The sequence below is a fragment of the Gossypium hirsutum genome, chromosome D07 (assembly GCF_007990345.1).
Source record: "Gossypium hirsutum isolate 1008001.06 chromosome D07, Gossypium_hirsutum_v2.1, whole genome shotgun sequence".
NCBI lineage: Eukaryota > Viridiplantae > Streptophyta > Magnoliopsida > Malvales > Malvaceae > Gossypium > Gossypium hirsutum.
In genome coordinates, this window is record NC_053443.1 from 37,817,041 (window position 1) to 37,836,802 (window position 19,762).

General features: G+C 34.0%; 1 protein-coding gene across 3 annotated transcripts; it reads left to right on the forward strand.

Annotated features, from left to right (window-relative positions):
- The first annotated feature begins 6,633 nt into the window (after nt 1-6,633).
- LOC107954775 (probable tyrosine-protein phosphatase DSP4) lies at nt 6,634-10,925 on the forward strand. Of its 3 annotated transcripts, none has more exons than XM_016890445.2 (6): nt 6,634-7,154; nt 7,257-7,350; nt 9,983-10,040; nt 10,119-10,162; nt 10,259-10,374; nt 10,504-10,925. In XM_016890445.2, the coding sequence occupies exons 1-6, from the start codon at nt 6,901-6,903 to the stop codon at nt 10,535-10,537; spliced, it is 600 nt and encodes a 199-aa protein (XP_016745934.1). In that variant the 5' UTR covers nt 6,634-6,900; the 3' UTR covers nt 10,538-10,925. The 3 variants fall into 3 exon arrangements, with proteins under 3 accessions (XP_016745934.1, XP_016745935.1, XP_016745933.1); XM_016890446.2 differs by having other exon boundaries at nt 10,259-10,338; XM_016890444.2 differs by having other exon boundaries at nt 10,259-10,925.
- The last annotated feature ends 8,837 nt before the right edge of the window (nt 10,926-19,762 follow it).

The following is a 19,762-nucleotide window of genomic DNA, read 5'->3' on the forward strand; positions in this document are numbered from 1 at the left end:
TGGTTATGAATGGAAGGAATCCCCAAAATAGTTTTAAAAAGAATTTTCTTTGACTGCTGCTAGACATAATCAAAAGAAAAACGAGATTCTTATATATCTATTTTTTTAGGGTTTTAGAAATTAAATAAATATAATAATATTTTAAACCGAAAATTATAATTACATTAATTATAATATAATTTCGGTAAACCATATATTTATTTAAATATGAACCAAAAAAATCATATTCTCATTATGTGTACAACAATCTTGTACATATAATGTGTTCGATATTTGATTACCCAATTAAATTAATTCTATAATTAATTTAATTCATGTGACAACCAAACACAATACCAATTATGTTTTATTCCGTTCATTTCAACTATAGGGTGTGACCCTGTATGTTCTTATAACGTTAGCAGTAATACTAGAATGATTCCAATGTTACAAACAATGAGTGGCATCTAGCAATGCATCATTGTTACCTAAGTCACAAGAAATCATGATTCGACATAACCTTTTATAATTAACCTTTTATGCAATAATCCTTAAGTCCTTTATCTCTGGATTGGACACAAGTCATGGAATAGTCACACTTGCATAGTCCATTCCATGTTCCTTGATATCTTAAGTAGACTACGATATACAAATAAGTATGACATCTCATATCAACTTATTTGAGCATGGCCATGCATTTCTAGTCTCACTTAACCAAGTGGCCTAAGATATTACTCCCATTATGTAGGTGAGGCTTATCCTATCTCGATCAACCATATCCCTCTACATAGATCATGGTATATCCAACATCAGCTTTTATAAAACAACTAGTTACGGCGTACGTTTGACTGTATCAAAATATACAACTCATGATGTTGGGATTATGATGATCTCAAGTCTAAGGATCATATACATATTAATTACTATGAGTAATGTTGTGACAATTACATAATAATCCAAGACACATACTCATAACGGGTCAGTCCAATATGTTGTTATCTAACACACATATTCATGCATTGATTTTGACATTCCATATCAATGACAACTCTTTATCATCAATCAACTACATGTTAGTCTTAATGCATTATCGTTGTCCTATCCAACAATAATACTTGACTAAGGAACTTTTAAGAATAATCATATTATTCTCAGGACATTATTATAAAATAGTTTATTTATACACACAGAAAAGAAACTGAAATAACAATGGTAACGCCTTATATTAATAAACATGATAAATCAAGTATGTTATTACAACCATCTCATGATTGATCTTTGGGCATACTCTAACACAAAGAACAACAGAAAGAACACTCGCAAAGTGTTTGAGTAAATGCTCTCTATTTCTCTTATTCACAAAGAATAATGAAACAATGAATGGAGTGAGTACAACTGAGGGGGAGGCTCTCTATTTATAGTTAAGCTCCCCCAAAATCGACGGTCAAGATACAATTACATCGACGGGCGAGATTAACCATATCCTTTTATTTTAAGGATTTACAAGATATGCCATATCAAATCTAATCTAATCTTTACAAAATAGGATTCCCTCTATCTTCTAATATTAGTTGCCATATTAGCCTAAGTTACATTTTCTTCCTTATCGGGCCAACCAGGCTTCAATTTGACAGGCTTCTTCAATAACTCTTTGAATCGGGCCAGTTCTCGTAGGCCAAATGATCCCCATATGAGCAATAGACCCCCATTGGATGTATTTGGTGCGATGGTCACGAGCTTTAAACTACGACCCATGACATTCTCCTCCACTCATTTTCGCAACATCCTCGTTGTGACTTCCGAACGGCACTGACTTGATTCACCTCGGTCTCGTCTCGACGCCTTAGCCTTTCCTTTCCTTCGGGACTTTTGCCTCAACTTACGTTGTTTCTTAACTCGAACCATCCTATTCGTTTGTATATCTCGATGGCAAGAAGTTATGTCACTCTCTTGTCCACATTCTAACTCACTTGAATAGAATCCTCGTGATTCGCCACCATTGGCTTCGCTTTGCCCACAGTCTCTCGGCCTCTTTGCTCAAGAACTTCGAAAGGGCCCCCTACGTTCTTGTCAAGTTAACAAGTTAGAATGCAAAACACTATCACAGTGTTCGGAATGTACCTTCGCATTTACTCTAGTCAACTGTCCCACATGTATCACTTCTTTTTCCTTGAAGTCCGGTGCACCACCCACCTCTCCCATAGGTGGAAGCCTAGTCGATGACTTGGCCAACTCTGGCGCTTCACTCAACTTGAGCCTCATTGGTCCCAGCTTCACTATTTTCATCGCAACTCTTTCCTCTAAGTCTGATGACAAACTCGTCTCTTCCTCAGGTGGAAGCTCCTCCGATGCCTCACCAAGCTCAGATGTTGCCTTTCTTTTGACTCCGGCTTGCTTTGGATAGTTCCGCAACTCATGCGGACCACGACACAAGAAGCACTTTACTCACTTCTTTTTGCTCCTCTTTGCCCTCTTGGCTTCGGCTTTTCCCTTGCTCGAACTAAGCTTCTTGGGCTCCTTGTCTGCTCTATCGTTCCCCTCGATGACAGACTTCTTCGGACACTTCCGCAACCTATGCAGACTATGACACAAGAAGCACTCCACTGGCTTCTTCTCACTTTTGGCCTCCTTGGCTTCGACTCCCCTTGCGCTCGAACCAAGTACCAAGGCCTTACTCACCGGCTTCTCCTTAAGCGCGGATTTCTTTGGACACTTCTTCAACATGTGTGGACCATCGCAGAGAAAGCATTTCAACTTATCCCTTTTCCTCTTGGGTTTCTTCTTCCCAACTTGTGGTTTCCTATTACCACCATTGTCGCCGTTGCCATTTCCATCAACAATATCTTCCTTGTGATCCATTTCACGTACGCCCCTTTCCTCGGACTTGGAAAACCCAAGCTTGTCTTTCCCTAGACTAAGCTTGACCACGGACTCAACTACCGTCATGGCTTCCGACAGCTTTTGGGCACCTCTTTGTTCCACTTCCTGTATGACCCACGGCTTCAATCCATCCTGAAAAGCAAGCAATACCTCTCTTTCGGTCACCTCTGAAACTTGGAGCATGAGTTCCTTGAACTCTCGAACATACTCCCCTACTGTGCCCCGTTGCGTTATCCCTTGCAACTTTGCCCGAACTTCTTCCTCGGTAAATTTTGGGTAAAACTGTTCCTTCAATTCGCATTGGAACTTTTGCCACGTCCCAATCTCACTTTGCCTTTTATCTGTGGTCCTACCTCGCCACCACAAAAGCGCAATATCAGTAAGAAACATTGAAGCAATGTTTACCTTAACCGCATCATCCATGATGCCTTTGGCACGGAAGTAGTTTTCTATCCTTCATAAGAAATTGTCCACATCGCATGCAGACCTTGTACCCACAAACTCTTTCGACTTCGGGACATCCTCGTTACTGAGTGCTGCATTTTCCACTCATTTCCCCACAGCTGCTCGACACAAGGCCAGCTCTCCCTCGAGCTCCTATATTCTTGTGTTCAAAGCCCTCGTCGTGGCCATTATTTCCTCTTTCAAAGCCATCATCATGGCCTCGAGAGCATCATTCCTTTTCGACAGCTTATCCCTGTGTGAATTAAACAACTCGTTTACCTTATCCATGGTGGAATCAAGAGACATCTTTACATAGTCTCTAGACTGCTCCTTCTAGTTTGCTATGCGATCCTCAACCCCATCGAGTGCCTCCTTTACATCCTCTATGGATCCCTCGAGTTTACTCACACGTACCTCTACTACCGATAATGTCTCCATCAAAGACTTCCTCGCCCACCTTTGTTCGAACTTTTCTTTCGACATCCCAATGGTGCCTTCGAACCAATAACTCAGATATCACTTGGTTCGAACCAACAGCTCGGATACCACTTGTCACGGGGCTAGACCTCTCATCTCGCAATCCGTGAGGCCTTAGGCGATCCGTTCGTCCAAACTCGCCCAAGTCGGCCTTAACTCAAGTGAGGATTCTTTTAAAACTCCTCCAAGGCACCAAATTGAAGAGCGGAAGCGATTTATGCCAAAAGAAAAACAACAAAGAACAACAGAAAGAACGCTTGCAAAGTGTTTGAGTAAATGCTCTTTATTTCGCTTATTCACAAAGAATAATGAAACAATGAATCGAGTGAGTACAACTGAGGGGGAGGCTCTCTATTTATAGTTGAGCTCCCCCAAAATTGACGGTTAAGATACAATTACATCGATAGACGAGATTAACCATATCCCTTTATTTTAGGGATTTACAAGATATGCCATATCAAATCTAATCTAATCTTTACAAGATATGATTCCCTCTATCTTCTAAGATTAGTTACCATATTAGACTAAGTTACATTTTCTTCCTTATCGGGCCAACCAGGCTTCAATCTGACTGGCTTCTCCAATAACTCTTTGAATCGGGCCAGTTCTCGTAGGCCAAATGATCCCCATCTGAGCAATAGACATCCATTGGATGCATTTGGTGCGATGATCACGGGCTTTAAACTGCGGCCCGTAACACTAGTACATTGGCTGAATTAATGAGCTGCTTATTCATGAACTTGAAGCATGTATCTTGTGGATTCAATGTGTGACATTTAAACCGTACAAGCCCCTTTTGGAGTGCATGAATGGAAAAATTCGACCCTCTTGAATAATTGCATGTATGAACATAATTTAATGCTGCCAATTAAATGTGGAACTCCTCCCCTTGCTTCTATCCATCCTTGCACTTTGTGAATGGCTATGAATCTCTCCAATTTATGACTTGCATGAATACATGAATTCGGTTTGATGGATGGAGCTTAAAAAGCCAAGCCTTGCCCATTCAAATAGCCACCTTGAATATTACCCGAATGTGCATGTAGTTCATTATTGATGCTTGTGACGCATGAAGCTCCTTAAATACGTTTGTGCCACACGAATAGCTTGAAGGAAACTTCCTAGCAGCAGCCAATGTGAGCAACCTGTTACACATTAAAGAGACGAGTAAATGTCACATTAAACAAAGTTTGACACACTTTAAATATGTAGGAAATTAAACAAACATTAAAGATGTCCGAATTTAAACATACTTAAAACATGTATTAAAGATGTCCTAAACTATGACATAATTAAAACCCTGATTAATGTTGTTCAGATTATGACATAATTAAAAACTCATATTTATGATGTTCAAATTATGACATAATTAAAGACTCAAACTAAATTAACTAAAGTAACTAAAATGGTTAAACATCCTTATTTTCCAGCAACCAAATTAACAAGCTGAAATTAAAACTTCATTTTGCACTTGGGCCCCTCGTGCTTGGGCCAATTCCGATGTCGTCGAATTGTATCATGACATGATGCGGCCGTGCTCACATCATGTCTATAATACGTTATACATTGTTCTATTTTAATAGTTATAATAATTTTATAAAGTGAAGCGGGGTGAGATAAGACAAGCAATTATCATAATCATTTCATATCCACCGTTCAAAAGAAAAAGTCCACCCGCCCCTCCTCACATCTACTTTAAAAAAAATCGCTCCATTAATAAAATAAAACAAAAAATGATACAAATAATTGGTATAATTTTTGTTTTCAAAAAAGCGCTTGATTTATAAAAGATATAAAGTAGTATGGGGTAAGTACGTGGCGCCTAGGTCTCGCAGTTGGAGCACTAACTATTTTATACCCCAAGGCATATTCTTTAGAATGTACGCTTTATTCCCCTCCTCTTCTCTTTCTCTTTCCCATATCATATATTTTATTTTTATTGCCTGCCCATTTCTGAACTTGTGTTTTTCTTTGGTAGCTTAATATATATATTTTTTGGGACTTACTAACTTATATTTATAAAGTTTATTTGTTTGTATATTTATATGATGTTTATGTTACTATTATCATATTATTTTTATAACATATAGCCATTTTTTTTTTGTTTTTACTCAAATAGTGGATGTCAATTTTAATACAAATTCTTAACTTATAATCGAATTAATTAATGTAATTTTCAAGCATAAAACAGAGCAAAAAAATCTTGCGGAAAAGACAAATCAACCTAAAACTTTCACAATCAAAACAAATTTGACAGGTTAAACCTCTTTGTTATATTCAAATTTCCTAATCAGATTAAATAATTAAATTAGACAATTTAAATATATTATTTCAATACAAAATTTACCAGCAACAACAATATTTATATTTTTAAGTTAAAAAAACAGTATTTATAAACGAAAATTTGTAAACTGAATTTCAAGATTACGTAAATCAATTACTAACGAGATCTTAGAATTTTAAAGACTTGGTCCGGATTCCAATTGCGATGTATAAAAGTTTTAAATTATGGGTTACTCAATTAATTAAAAAAATATTATTTGGTGTATTTCATTTAAGTGGTTTTCCTATTTAAAAGTTTTTAATTAAATTACTAGTTGTTTAAAAAACATTCTTACAATAAGTTCCAAGCGAGGATTCAACGGTCGGTAATAACAAAAAAATCATATAATATCGATTTTAATAATAAATAACATGAATAAATTTTTTAAAATAATTTAATGATGAAATTATAATTTTTTAATTATTTCAACGAAATAAAAATTTACCCGCTTACTCCAAAGTGTTTTTTATTGGAAAATATGTGTTCCTAATCATAAAAGAATAGAAGTTTTAAAGCCCAAAAACCAACCAGTGAGTTCCATGGCGTTCCCGTCCGTCGCTCTCCTTTTTCACTTTTCGTACTCAAGCTTCTCTTTCTACATAAAAGAAATTAAATATAAATAAATTAAAAGAAAAACATTTTGTTGGATTATATAAGGAAACCATGTTCATGTTCATCTCCAATCTCCATCTTCCTTTTAACTCCCTCTCCCTCCACTTTTAACCACCACCTTCCTCTATCCGCACTTTTAACTGTCGCCGCCGCCCCACTCTGAACAAAACCCCACATTTTCATTCATGAAAGAAGACAGTTATAATACCAAACTAAGCCTAAACCAACAGCCAGCTGGTAGCCAACAGATGTGCAGAACCATAGAAGAAGATGCCCTCGCCGTTGACCACCACGTCGACATGTCGTCGTCGACTTCAGATGACCTCAACTTGATTCCTCCTTTGAACTTTGCTATAGTTGACAATGGCATCTTCAGGTCTGGTTTCCCTGATTCTGCCAACTTCTCTTTTCTTCAAACGCTTAAGCTCACCTCCATCATGTAAGACCGAACTTTCTTCTTTTTAACATGCAAATTAATTCTTTTCTACTTTGAGTTAAAAGGGTGTCCTCTTTTCTCACTCCTTTTTTTTTTAAATGCTAGATATCTGTGTCCTGAACCATACCCAGAAGCCAACACTGAGTTTTTAAAGTCCGATGGAATCAAGCTTTTTCAGTTTGGAATTGAAAGTTACAAGGTAACACTTTCTTAAATTTCGCTTTGCAATTTAAGCTTTTGATTGCAAATCTGATGATGGCGTTTGATCAAATCATTCATTTAGGAGATATTATATATAAAAAATGCATACAAGCTATCATTAATTCATTAGCAAGAAAAGGGAATTCTGGTTCTATATGCTTATGAATGCTTGGGAGTTTGATTTGTACAATTAGGCTTATTTGATATGATACAAATGGTGGCCCTTTCCTTTTCGGGTGTTAAGAGTTAATGATGAGAAATGCATTCGAGAAGGTGCTCAAACGTTTTGCTGTAAATTCCTTGAAAATTATGGTTGGAATATTGGAAAGACAGTTAATTTTTCTTCATTTCCTAAAATTTTAGTTGTTTAATGAGGAAAATATTTGATGATTTTTTATTAAAATTCTGAATTGACTAATTTTTTTAGCTATGCATATAGTCATAGATGGTATTATCATGATTTTCTATTAAAATTTTCCAAATCTTGCTTGAGATTCAAATCAAAACATTAGTGATAACTTGTGCATGTATTTTGAGATTGGAATATAGTTTATATATTCATTTGTGAAGAAATTGAACTCTAATGTGAAATTTTCCTGAATGAACCATAATACGAATCATTTTAAAGTCTAGCCTCTTTCTATGAATAAAGTGAACCTCTAAGAAGTAATAAAGCCTCACGGTTATGTTTCCTCTTTCATGTGAATTTCAATCTCTGAGAAAAGCAATCAGGAAGTAGAAACTGCGCCTTGGTCATGCTTTTGGCGTTCGTGATTTGTTTGAGCATGCAACAGTAGCTATAGCTTGGTGTGAATTTCTTTTTGTTTGTGTGTGTGTGTTTTGGAACATTTGTTTACTAAGCCGCAAGTAAATCCGAGTAAGTAATGGTATACTCCTTTGTGCTTCAATATTTGTAAGATATCAAGTCACTTGTTTTTTGCTTTGCTTGTTATATCGCCTACTGCCTTTTCCGTTTTCTTTCAAGTATCTACATCCAACACCAAGGAAAAAAATTGAACATTACTCATATTGGACATGTATACGTCTTTGACACTCATCTCTAAGTTCGAGCCCTATGTAACTAACATAGGTCATTATTAAAAAAAAAAAAAGACACAAAACAAAACAAAAACCTAGTAAATCCCGCTCTAAATTTAACAACTTGTTGGTGTTGTCTTTAAGTAGGTAATAATGACCACAACCATGGAACGAGGCCTCTTTTATCATTAATGCAAGATTAAGTGATGAAAAATTTTTGTATTTTGAATTTTTGATTTTACAAACTTGTTAAGCCTCGCCATCTGCTTTACATTTACTTTATAGCTAATGGAAATATTATAGTTGGCTGTCAATATATCCTTCTCATCTTTAATACCCTACCGGGTTATTTGTAAAACTCGTTTCATTTTTCCGTGTACTTCTTCTCATGTCAGTGAATTAGTAGGGTCGTATCTGAACCGGGCTTGAATGAATAAACTTCTGTTTTATGTTTGTTTGCTTAGTCATGTTTGGTTCATGTTCCTTAAGAATTTTAAATTTGTTTTTTTTTTGTTTAAAATTATTTGTGTTTTTGTTAGTTCATTTAAGTTAAATAGATATGTTCTTGAACATTAAACCTACATATTTGTAAACATGTTCACGAATAATGTTCTTGAATAATAACAATAAATAAACATACATTTTGTTTTTTTAGTTACAAATAATTAAATATAAATATTAATAATTATATTATAAATAAAATAAATACTCACACAATAATATTATTAATTTATATAATAATTGAATAATAAACAAGTTTTAAATAATCTATTAAAAGAATATAAATGAGCTTATTCATAAACATAAATAAACTGAACAAGCTTTGTTCGTGTTCAATTCGTTTAGTAAACGAATTTCAAAATCTTGTTCATTTATTTAGTTTGGTAAACGATCAGAAACCAAACTATTCTTTGAACGTTCTATTTATTTACAACTTATGAATCACCATAGTGCTAGAGAATAACTAAAAATATACCAATTTCAATCCTAAAACAAAATAAGATAATTACTCTAGAAAGGTGGTAATTGGTAAAATTATCTACTGCAGCATGAGCTTTACACAATTGTTGGAAAAAGAGTCCGTTTGTATCATCACATCACATGTATCCCCGAGGTTGCTGAAATTGCAATGAAGCTTACTTCCTCATAGAAGGTTAAATAAAGTGCAATGCAATGTAGGCTATATTATACTGTGATTGTTTAAAGCGATCGATATCTTCATGTCGTATGGCTTCTAGTTGTGGGTTATATATATATATAACTAGAAGCAGTAAGTAGTGATACTGTGCTACTTTGACTCTTCATTTTTCGTAAGGTATTTGTCTTTGATGCTTTTGTTTGATGCATATCTGGACATGGGTATATAAGGATATGGTCTTTCAAAAACCCTTCAAATATATCGAAAAATACATTACCTGTTTTCAAGTAGCATAGCAGTGATGAACGTAGGAGTGTTGGTCTCGACAAAAAGGATTCCATTTAGTTTCTATCCTTCACCAGTTAAATGTCGAAAAGCTCGGTTCTTGCATGGAACCTACTTTGAAATGATGTATCCAAAGATAGAAATTAACTAATATACACATTTCATCCAGGAGCCATTTGTAAATATTCCAGAGGATACGATTCGTGAAGCTTTAAGACTCGTCCTCGGTTAGACTTCATCTCTAGCTATTTTAAACGTGGTTCATTGGTTTCAGGACTTCTAATTTTGCCTTCTCTACTATGCAGATGTTAGGAATCACCCAGTTTTAATTCATTGTAATCGAGGGAAGGTATGTGCATGTTGGTTTTTTTCCATTGTTTCATACCTGAGTTCGACTGGTCAATACCATCTGAGACTCATGATATTGCTTTGCTTTATTTTCCAGCACCGAACTGGTTGTCTGGTTGGATGCCTGAGGAAGTTGCAGAGATGGTGTTTGTCATCCGTGTTCGACGAGTACCAAAGGTTTGCTGCCGCAAAAGCTAGAGTTTCGGATCAGAGGTTTATGGAGTTGTTTGATGTTTCTAGCTTAAAGCATCTGCCAATGTCATTTTCTTGCTTGAAGAAGTAAAAGAAAAAAAATGAAACCCCATGTAATTGAACAGCTTGTGCTTTTCCTGTGGTTTGCAGCGGAGAATGCTCGGTCCTGCATAGGATTAATTAGGAGAAAAGGCGATGAGTTCCGGAATAGCATTTCGTCGGTTAGGGAATTCTTCTGCTTCTTATTATTATTATTCATCATTCTGTTTTCGACACCAATAAAAGGGGTAGCTAGAAGAAGCAATGTCCCACTGCAATGTTGTTTGGTGTTTCGGATCTCCGTTCCGATCTATTTCTTCTGTTCTTTACTTGTTTGCCATGGCGGATGTAACAATTATCAAGTAGCTATTACATCTCCTTGTTTATTTGACAGTTTTTTAGACAAATTGACTGTGAACTTGAATCACCATCATTGCAGGTTTCGATTAGTGAAAATTTTACCTGTCCAATATTCGGGTCCCAAAAATCTAATTTATCATTTAAAGTATAATAAAATGATTTTATTTCAGGTTTCTGGATTGGAGTTATAGGTCTTGAAATTTTTGTAATTTAAATATTGAAGTTGTTCATGGATATGCTGCTTCTTCCCTTTTACATTTTGATTGCATGGGTTAGTGATGGTGGATCTCGTTACTCATGTGGCGGTGGCAGCGGTTAAGGTGTTTTAAGGTTTGAGTGAGCTTCGGGTTTAATGGGTTTGGTTGTTAGTGTCTCATGCTTTTTTGTATTATTAGGAGTTTTTAAAAAATATTTTAAAATATGAAAGTGGAATGAAGTAAATGCCTTCTTTTCCAAAATAAATCATTAATTATTCTAATATTTCAAACTAATTGATTAATAACATATTCAAATGTTTATTCATTATTATTTTTATGAATGTTGTTAGTGATTTTACATGTAATATTGGTTCGATGGTTAACTAATATTAATGTAGATGACAATTTATATCAAAAGATAATCATGAGATCATGATAAGCAAGTGATTTAGGTTAGAACTATTATGTTGACTATAAATCTAATTCGAGAGATAGTTTGTCTTGACTATCGAAATTCAATTGACTCCCACGATAAAGACATGGATGTGATTGTCTGGACTAACAACACACTTGAATGGACCCAAGATTAATTAATCTTAAATTCATTTATGGATTAAATCTCGTGTGATGTTTGTTGTGTAACTTACCTTAATTATGAGCAAGTAAATGACTATGTATGTATGACTCATATATACTTTGATGTATTGATAGTCAATGCATCTCAAAGTATTAAGCAAAAGGTTGACATATTGGGTATATGATTATGTATGACATAGCTTTACTTATAAATAGTGGGATTATAGCTCAAATAAAGAGTTAATAGTATCCTTTCGAAAGCATTATATGGATTATGAAAAATAAACATGGTCAATGGTCATTTTTTGTGACAAATGATTTAATCATAATTGGTAGAGTAATGATCATTTTCATAATAGAAGATATAATGGAAACCTTGAGATAAAAGTGATTAAATTAGGTGGACGGATATAGTCTTAAGGAATTACAAATATCATATGAGGGTAACACACAAATAACAAGATTATTGAACTAAAACTTTATAACATATGTAGCTCTTGTAATGGTCTATAATTAGGAGCTCAATCATGACACTTTTAGTAATTTGACTCTATGACTAAATAACTATGTAGTTAATGGACAAAGAGTTAAAACTTAATTATATGTTATTGTATATGTCAAATCGGTCTCTTTACTAGCCCACTACAGCTTTGTATTAATTGCATGTAAAACTATAAACTAAAGGATAAACCAATTGGTGAAATAGATTGTATTAATTACATTTTCTTAGAAAGGAAAGAGTTTACTTTGGGTTAATTTAATTTTTTTAGATTGTTATTAAATTAGAATAATAAATTAAATAATTGGATTTAAATTAAAAATTAAATTAAAAGGTTATTATAGTTAATTTAATTTAAAATTGAAATAATTCATAATTCTAATATGGCAAATTGATGTGATTTTAAGGGAATTTAAATTGGATTGTGCAAAATATTTAATTATGTAAATTAAGTTTAATTTAATAATTAAAATTGGTTGGAGGTATTATTTGTTAATGGGTTTGTGTTTTAATCTAATTCAAGAAATGGCATCTAGATCCACATGATCGCCAGCTACCATGGCCTAAGTCTGCCTAACGGAGGTATCATGAAACTCCCAAGGAAGTTGTTAGCCTCCCCTTATGTCCCAAAACAACTAAAACTCCTCCAATTTGATTTTTTTAGGTCTCTCAACTAAAACTAAGCTTAATAGAATATACACATTGGGATTACTTACGGAGATTTATTTAAGTAAAATATCCAATAGTCAAATAAATTTTACTTTTTAGATCTTTTTCTAGATTGGTGAAAGAAGATAATTATAATAATTTAGTAATTATTATTCAAGATTCAGTGTTTTTTACAAGGTGATGCGCATTTTAAAGGGGGAATTATGCAAAACTTTAATTATGATTATTTTGGTTTGTTTTGTGTCCGAGTTTCATATTGGAGTCCACTTTGTGAATTTGAAATTAGAGAAAATTGTTTAGTTGAAAAATTGAAGCTGTCAAACTTTGGTTCGGATTGTTCGAAAAGTCCAAAGACCTCTTTAGAGGCAATTTACATTTGAATTAATCTCCCCATGGCATTGGACCTACTTGTGTCACGAGGTTAGATCTTTCGTTTCGCGATCCGTGCGGCCTTAGGCAATCCGTTTGTCCAAACTCCCCTAAGTTAGCCTTTACTCAAGTGAGGATTCCTTAAGAACTCCTCCAAGGCACCAAGTTAAAGAGCGGAACCAATTTATGCCAAAAGAAGCTACAAAGAACAACAGAAAGAGCACACACAAAGTGTTTGAGTAAATGCTCTCAATAATCTCTTATTCACAAAGAATAATGAAACAACGAATGGAGTGAGTACAAATAGGGGGAGGCTCTCTATTTATAGTTGAGCTCCCCCAAAACCGACGGTCAAGATACGTTTACATCGACGGACGAGATTAACCATATCCCTTAATTTTAAGTATTTACAAGATATGCCATATCAAATCTAATCTAATCTTTACAAGATATGATTCCCTCAATCTTCTAAGATTAGTTACCAAATTAGACAAAATTGTCATATCTTCATTATTGGGCCAACCAGGCTTCAATCTGACAGGCTTCTCCAACAGCTTCTTGAATCGAGCCAGTTCTTGCGGGCCAAATAATCCCCATCTAAACAATAGACCTCCATTGGATGCATTTGGTGCGATGGTCACGAGCTTTGAACTGCGGCCCGTGACACTTGCACACATATACTTTATTTGATCAAATTTATTGCATTAGATATCACGACTTAATCTAGTTTAATTTTTTTTAATGTCTCGCTATACTACTTAACCATGTTCTTCTAAAATGATTTCTAACAATTTTGTATCTAATTATGAATACTTAATTAGATTTTATACCTGGCAATGCTCAAACTTTTTTAAAAAATTAATTATTAATTAAATATTTTATATTTTAATATTTTGAATCTTCAAAACTGGGTGGTTGTTCAACATACACTTCTTCATTTATAAAACCATTTAGAAAATCATTTTTAACATCCATTTGATATAATTTGAAATTATTAAAACATGCAAAAGCTAAAAGCATCCTAATGACTTCCAATTCTAGTTGTGGGAGCATAAGTTTCATCATAATCTTTTCCTTCCTCTTGAGTATAACCTTGAGAAACAAACCTTGTTCCTCACTATGTTACCAATCTCATCTAGCTTGTTCCTAAAAACCCATTTAGTACTTATACTTGATTTATTACAAGGTCTTTCAATTATGGTTCATACTTTACTTCTTTCAAATTGATTTAACTCTTATTGCATAACCAATATCCAATATTCATCATTTAATGCTTCTTTGATATTTTTAGGCTTAATGTATGAGATAAATGTAACATAATTACACGTATTTCTAAGAGAAGATATAGTAGTTACCCCTTTGGATGGATCTCCCAAAATCTTACTAACCTTCATATAGTTGTATTCCCTTGGATGATTGACTCTACTTTCCTCTAGAGTAAGCTCCTTTTGAGCATTTTGAGTTTGTTCATGTGTCTTCTGACTTGATGATTGATCCACTTTCTCATTATTATTAAAAAAATTTGCATTATCATCATCATCAATAGAAGATTCCTTTCTAGGAAGAAGGTTAGAGTCATTAAAAACATGGATAGAGACTCTTTTAATACTAAAGCTCTTTTATTAAAGACTCGAAAAGCTTTAGAATATAAAGAATAATCAAGAAAAATTCCTTCATCACTTTTTGCATCAAATTTGAAAAGATTATTTTTTCCATTAATTAAAACAAAACACTTACATCCAAAAGGATGAAAATAGTTAATGTTAGGCTTTTTGTTTTTGAAAAGTTCATATGGAGTTTTTTTTTCAAAATAGGCCTAATCATTACTCGATTTACAATATAACATGTAATGTTTGTGGCTTTTCCCCAAAAATACTTTGATAAAGTATTTTCACAAAGCATGGTTCTAGCCATTTCTTCTAAAGTTTTATTTTTCCTCTCAACAACTCCATCTTGTTGAGCGGTTCTAGGTGTAGAAAATTTATGGCTAATACCATTTAAGTTGCAAAAATGATCAAAACCAAGATTTTGAAATTCAACTCCATGGTCACTTCTAACATTTGTGATAGCATAATCTTTTTAATTTTGACTAATTTTTGAAAATGTGATGAATTTATTTAAATATTCATCTTTGGTACTTAAGAAAAAAACCCAAGTAAATTTAGAATAGTCATCAACAAGCACAAATCCATATTGTTTTCCACCTATGCTAGTTGTTCTAATAGGCCCAAAAAGATCTATGTGAATTAGTTGTAAGAGTCTACTAGTAGATACATCATTAATAGGTTTAAAAGATACTCTTTCGTGTTTGCCTTTAGTACATGCATCACAAACTTTATCTAAGTCAAAATCAATTTTTGGTAGTTCTCTTACTAAGTCATTTTTATATAGTTTATGCAATATGCTCATGCTAGCATGTCCTAATTTCCTATGCCATATAACCAAGAAGTTTTTTCATTCTTGGCTATGAGATAAACATTTTAACTATGTAAGTCATCTAGATGCACCATGTATATGTTTCCTATCTTATGACCTACAAGCATAATCTTATTAGATACAATGTCAATGACTTTATAACCATTTGACTAAAAAATGACTTTTAGACCTTTATTGCACAATTGACTAGTACTTAAGAGATTATTCTTAATACGTTGACATATAAGACATTTTCAATTAAGATTGAAGAGTTTTTACCAATAGAGCCAATTCCTTCAAAGAGTCCTTTGGGTTGTCACCAAATGTAACTTCTCCTTCACTTTTTGGTTTTAGATTGATAAAGTGGTTATTGTCACCGACCATATGTCTTGAGTATCCACTATTTTAGTACCATGAATTTGTACTTAAATTGTCCACCTTGAAGTAATGCTCCTTTCCCTACAAACATAGAATTAAATTTTGGTTTTTGGTACCCAAATTCTTTTGGGTCTATAAATATTAGTTCATAAAATTCTTCTCCCTTTAGGTATCCATTTTGAAATAGCATTTTGGTCTTGAGTAGCACTAAGTCCTTTAGGGACCCATATACTCTTAACAAGTTTTCCCTTATAGAATCTTGAGAAACTTCTATGTTTATAGTAATTAAAGCTAGTTTTAACAAAGTTTTATTTTGAATTTTCTCCATTCTCAAATCTTTTTGGTAAAACTTTTTTAGAATGAGGTTTTTCACTCTTGAGCGACTCAAGTTGCTTTTGATGATCATCATGAACTTTGGAAAGTAAATTACACAAGTCATAATTATTTTTCTCAAAATCATTTATAATAGCTTGCATATCATTTATTTTACTTTCAAGTTCATGTTTGATTTTAGAGAGTGAATCATTCCCATGTTTTAATTTTGAAAATTTTTCCTATATTTTGAAACCATTAATTCAAACTCGAAGCCTAGTTCATCATAGGCATCTTGTAACTCATCAAAAGAATACAAATTTGAAATAGATAAGTTATAAGTTACCCTAGAGTCTTCTATGACCATAAGGAAAATATTAGCTACTTCATGCCCCTTTTCATCGAAAGACTAATCATCACTCAAGGAGCCGTATTAACCTTGAGTTTTTGCTTTCTAGATCCCTTTTTCTTTCATTGAGGACAATCAAATTTCAAGTGTCTAGGCTTCTTGCACTTATAGCAAATAATGTGATCTTTCTCCTTGGTTGATTCAAGTTTCAATCCTTCATTCCTTTGGAATCTTTTACCCTTGTTGGAATCTTCTACCCAAGTTGCAAACATGGCCATCTCTTTATGCTCATTCACATCATCACTTTATTTGATTTTTTCAATTGTTGTGGATTTGAGGACAATACCAACTTTCTTCTTTTCAACCTTTTCTTCTTCGAACCTTATTTAATTCTCATATCATGAGTGAGTAAAGAACGAATCAAATCATCTAGTGAAAGTGTTTCCAAGTTCTTTGCTTATTCTATGGTAGTCACTTTAGCTTCCCATGACTTTGGTAAGCTTCAAAGAATTTTTATCACCACTTCTTCATTATGATAAGTCTTCCCATATGACTTGAGCTCATTGATAATAATTACGAACCAATCGGACATAGCCTTGATATCTTCCTCAGGCTTTATCTTGATTGTTTTATAATTAAGCGTGAGAATTCTAACCTTTGACTTCTTGACTTGGCTTGTTCGCTCATGAGTGACTTCAAATTTATCCCAAATTTCCTTAGAATTGGAAAATGATGAAACTCTACTATACTTTTCTAGACCAAGTGCACAAAATAAAATCTTCATGGCCTTGACATTTAGTTGAATACTTCTACTATTCTCTTCATTTCACTCCTTACTTTTCGGTACTAGAAGCTTTCTTTCTTACTTAAGAGGTATGGAGGGACTATCCATGATGATATCCCATACCACAAGATCATTGGCTTGAATGAATAACATCATCCTAATATTCTAATATGAGTAGTTGACGCCGTTGAAGTAAGGAGGCTTGGAGATAGATTGAGATTCTCCAAGAAAAAATTATCTGCATGTGGACGTCATCTGTTGTAGATTGATTTGATGAATGTTGAGCTACCTCGAGGATCTTCTCTTGGTTGTTAGATCATTTTTAGAGACTAGCTTTGATACTAATTATTAGCTAGATTAATCAATCCGTTGATTAATATTATTAGCATGTAATGCCTAATTTAGTGACTGTTAGAGCTATCAATATCGATACCGAATAGAAGGTATCGATACCGTATCGATACTTGATAAATACTTTGAAAGTCAGAATACCAATTCCGCATCGAAAAAGGTACAGGTAAAAGTGTATCACTATCGATTCTCGAAAAATTTTATCGATACCAAGCAAAAGGTATCGATACCGTATTGATACTTGGTAAATACCTTGAAAAACAAAATGCCATTTTCGTATTGATACCGAAAAATGTATCGATAAAATTGTAAATCTATCGATACTTAATTAAATCTATCGATTCTTGACAAAAAGTATCAATACGAAATCGATACTTTTTGGCTTGGAGCATTTTTAACTTGTTTGAAAGATGTTTGAAAGTTTTTTTTTAACTAACTTGGCCTTAAAAGATTTTCTAAGTATAAGTTCAACAAATTTTTCTTTTTAGATATCATTTGAAATAGAATTTTTGTCAAGTTTGGTTTAAAACGATTTTTATTAAAAAAAACATCATATTTGTTATATCAAAATAATTTGTCAAATAAAGCTTGGTTCAACGAAATGAAAAAATACAAAATAAATACCCTAATATATATAGATAAATAATTCATACAAAGTCTGTTGACATGTGGAATCAACAATGAGGAGTCATAAAGGAGGACGTGGTGGTGTTGATAGAAATCAATTCACCATGTTTGGGCAAAGAGTCGGGGTGTGTTGAGAGTGGAAGTAACAAGGTAAAAGTTGAGAGTAGAATGGTAGGGTGTAGGAAAAAACATTGAAGCATCGATCATTTCTTTATCACCTTGGGAATTATTTATAGGCGAGGTCTCGTTTTAGGTAGCATTAATGTGGCAGATCTGTTATCAGACCATCATTGTAGGACACGTGGGGTGGATGTCCTCGATGACACGAGGATGTTTGTGATGAGATGTATTTTGTCATTCATTCTGATTCATGGTACAATATGGTTGAACCCACGTGGGGTTTGTGACCAAAAGGATCATGCTTTTAATAGAAGATCGATTGTTTATAGGAACAACTGGTGGTATCCTCTAGGAAGGAATGGGTGGCTAACTTCCTTGAGTAGCTCCCTCCCATCTAGTCGGGCAACTAAATTGGAAGGTGAAGCTTTTGATGGCCTTTCGATCCATTAGAAATAGGGGTTCTCCTCAAATGACCTGCCATTGTGTCACATGTCCCAAGTTAGGGAACTATCTGGTCGAGTAGCTAAATTAGAAGGTAAAGCTTTTGGTGGCCTTCCTATCCTTACGAATAAGGGGCACTCTTGAAATTACCTACCATGCTGCCACATGTCCCAAGTTGGGGGAGGCATAACAATATTTATTTCTTAAGTTGAGAGGGAGGTTATTAGTGGCCTCTCTAGAGACAAACTTTTTTTTTATTTTTCATAGGAGGGGTAGCGGTGGATGGTGAAGATCATTGGTATGACTTGCTATGGAAAATGAAAAGTCATCATAAAGCCTATGGAATCTTTCCATAAATACCCTTTGAGGACTATTTCTAGGGAATCGAGGTAATGATGATAAACAACCTACATCAACATGTGTTGAAATGCCATTGGTTCCTGGACTGTTGGTGGGACAGTGTGTTTTGAGGATGCCTCTATATATTTATCAAATGTTCCTCGTTTGAAATCATTTTGTTCATGCAATTATTGAAGTTGTCTCTGTGTTTTTCCTATACGGGTGTGCCTTTTCTTTTTAGGCTTCCTATTTTCTGAGTTCTTTGCTTGATTTTCATAGTGGTTTACTATTTTTCTGGGCCATTTTTGGTTTGATTTTTGGTCTAATTGTTCATTTGGGGCTTTGTTCTAGTGATTTCTAGTGCTTCTTTTTAAAAACATAGCCAAAGGTGGTGGAAGATTTGGTAAAACTCCACCAAAGGGTGGTGGTTGCTCTAGAGATGCCCTATCAAGAGAGGTGGTGACGGAACAAAGGGTTATTGTTAAGAAAGCCAAGAGGATGGAAGACAAGATAGTGGCAAGCCTTAGCTATTCGTGTAGTACAAAAAATTAGAAATTCATAGTTTGTTGAAGTGTCCCAGGTCG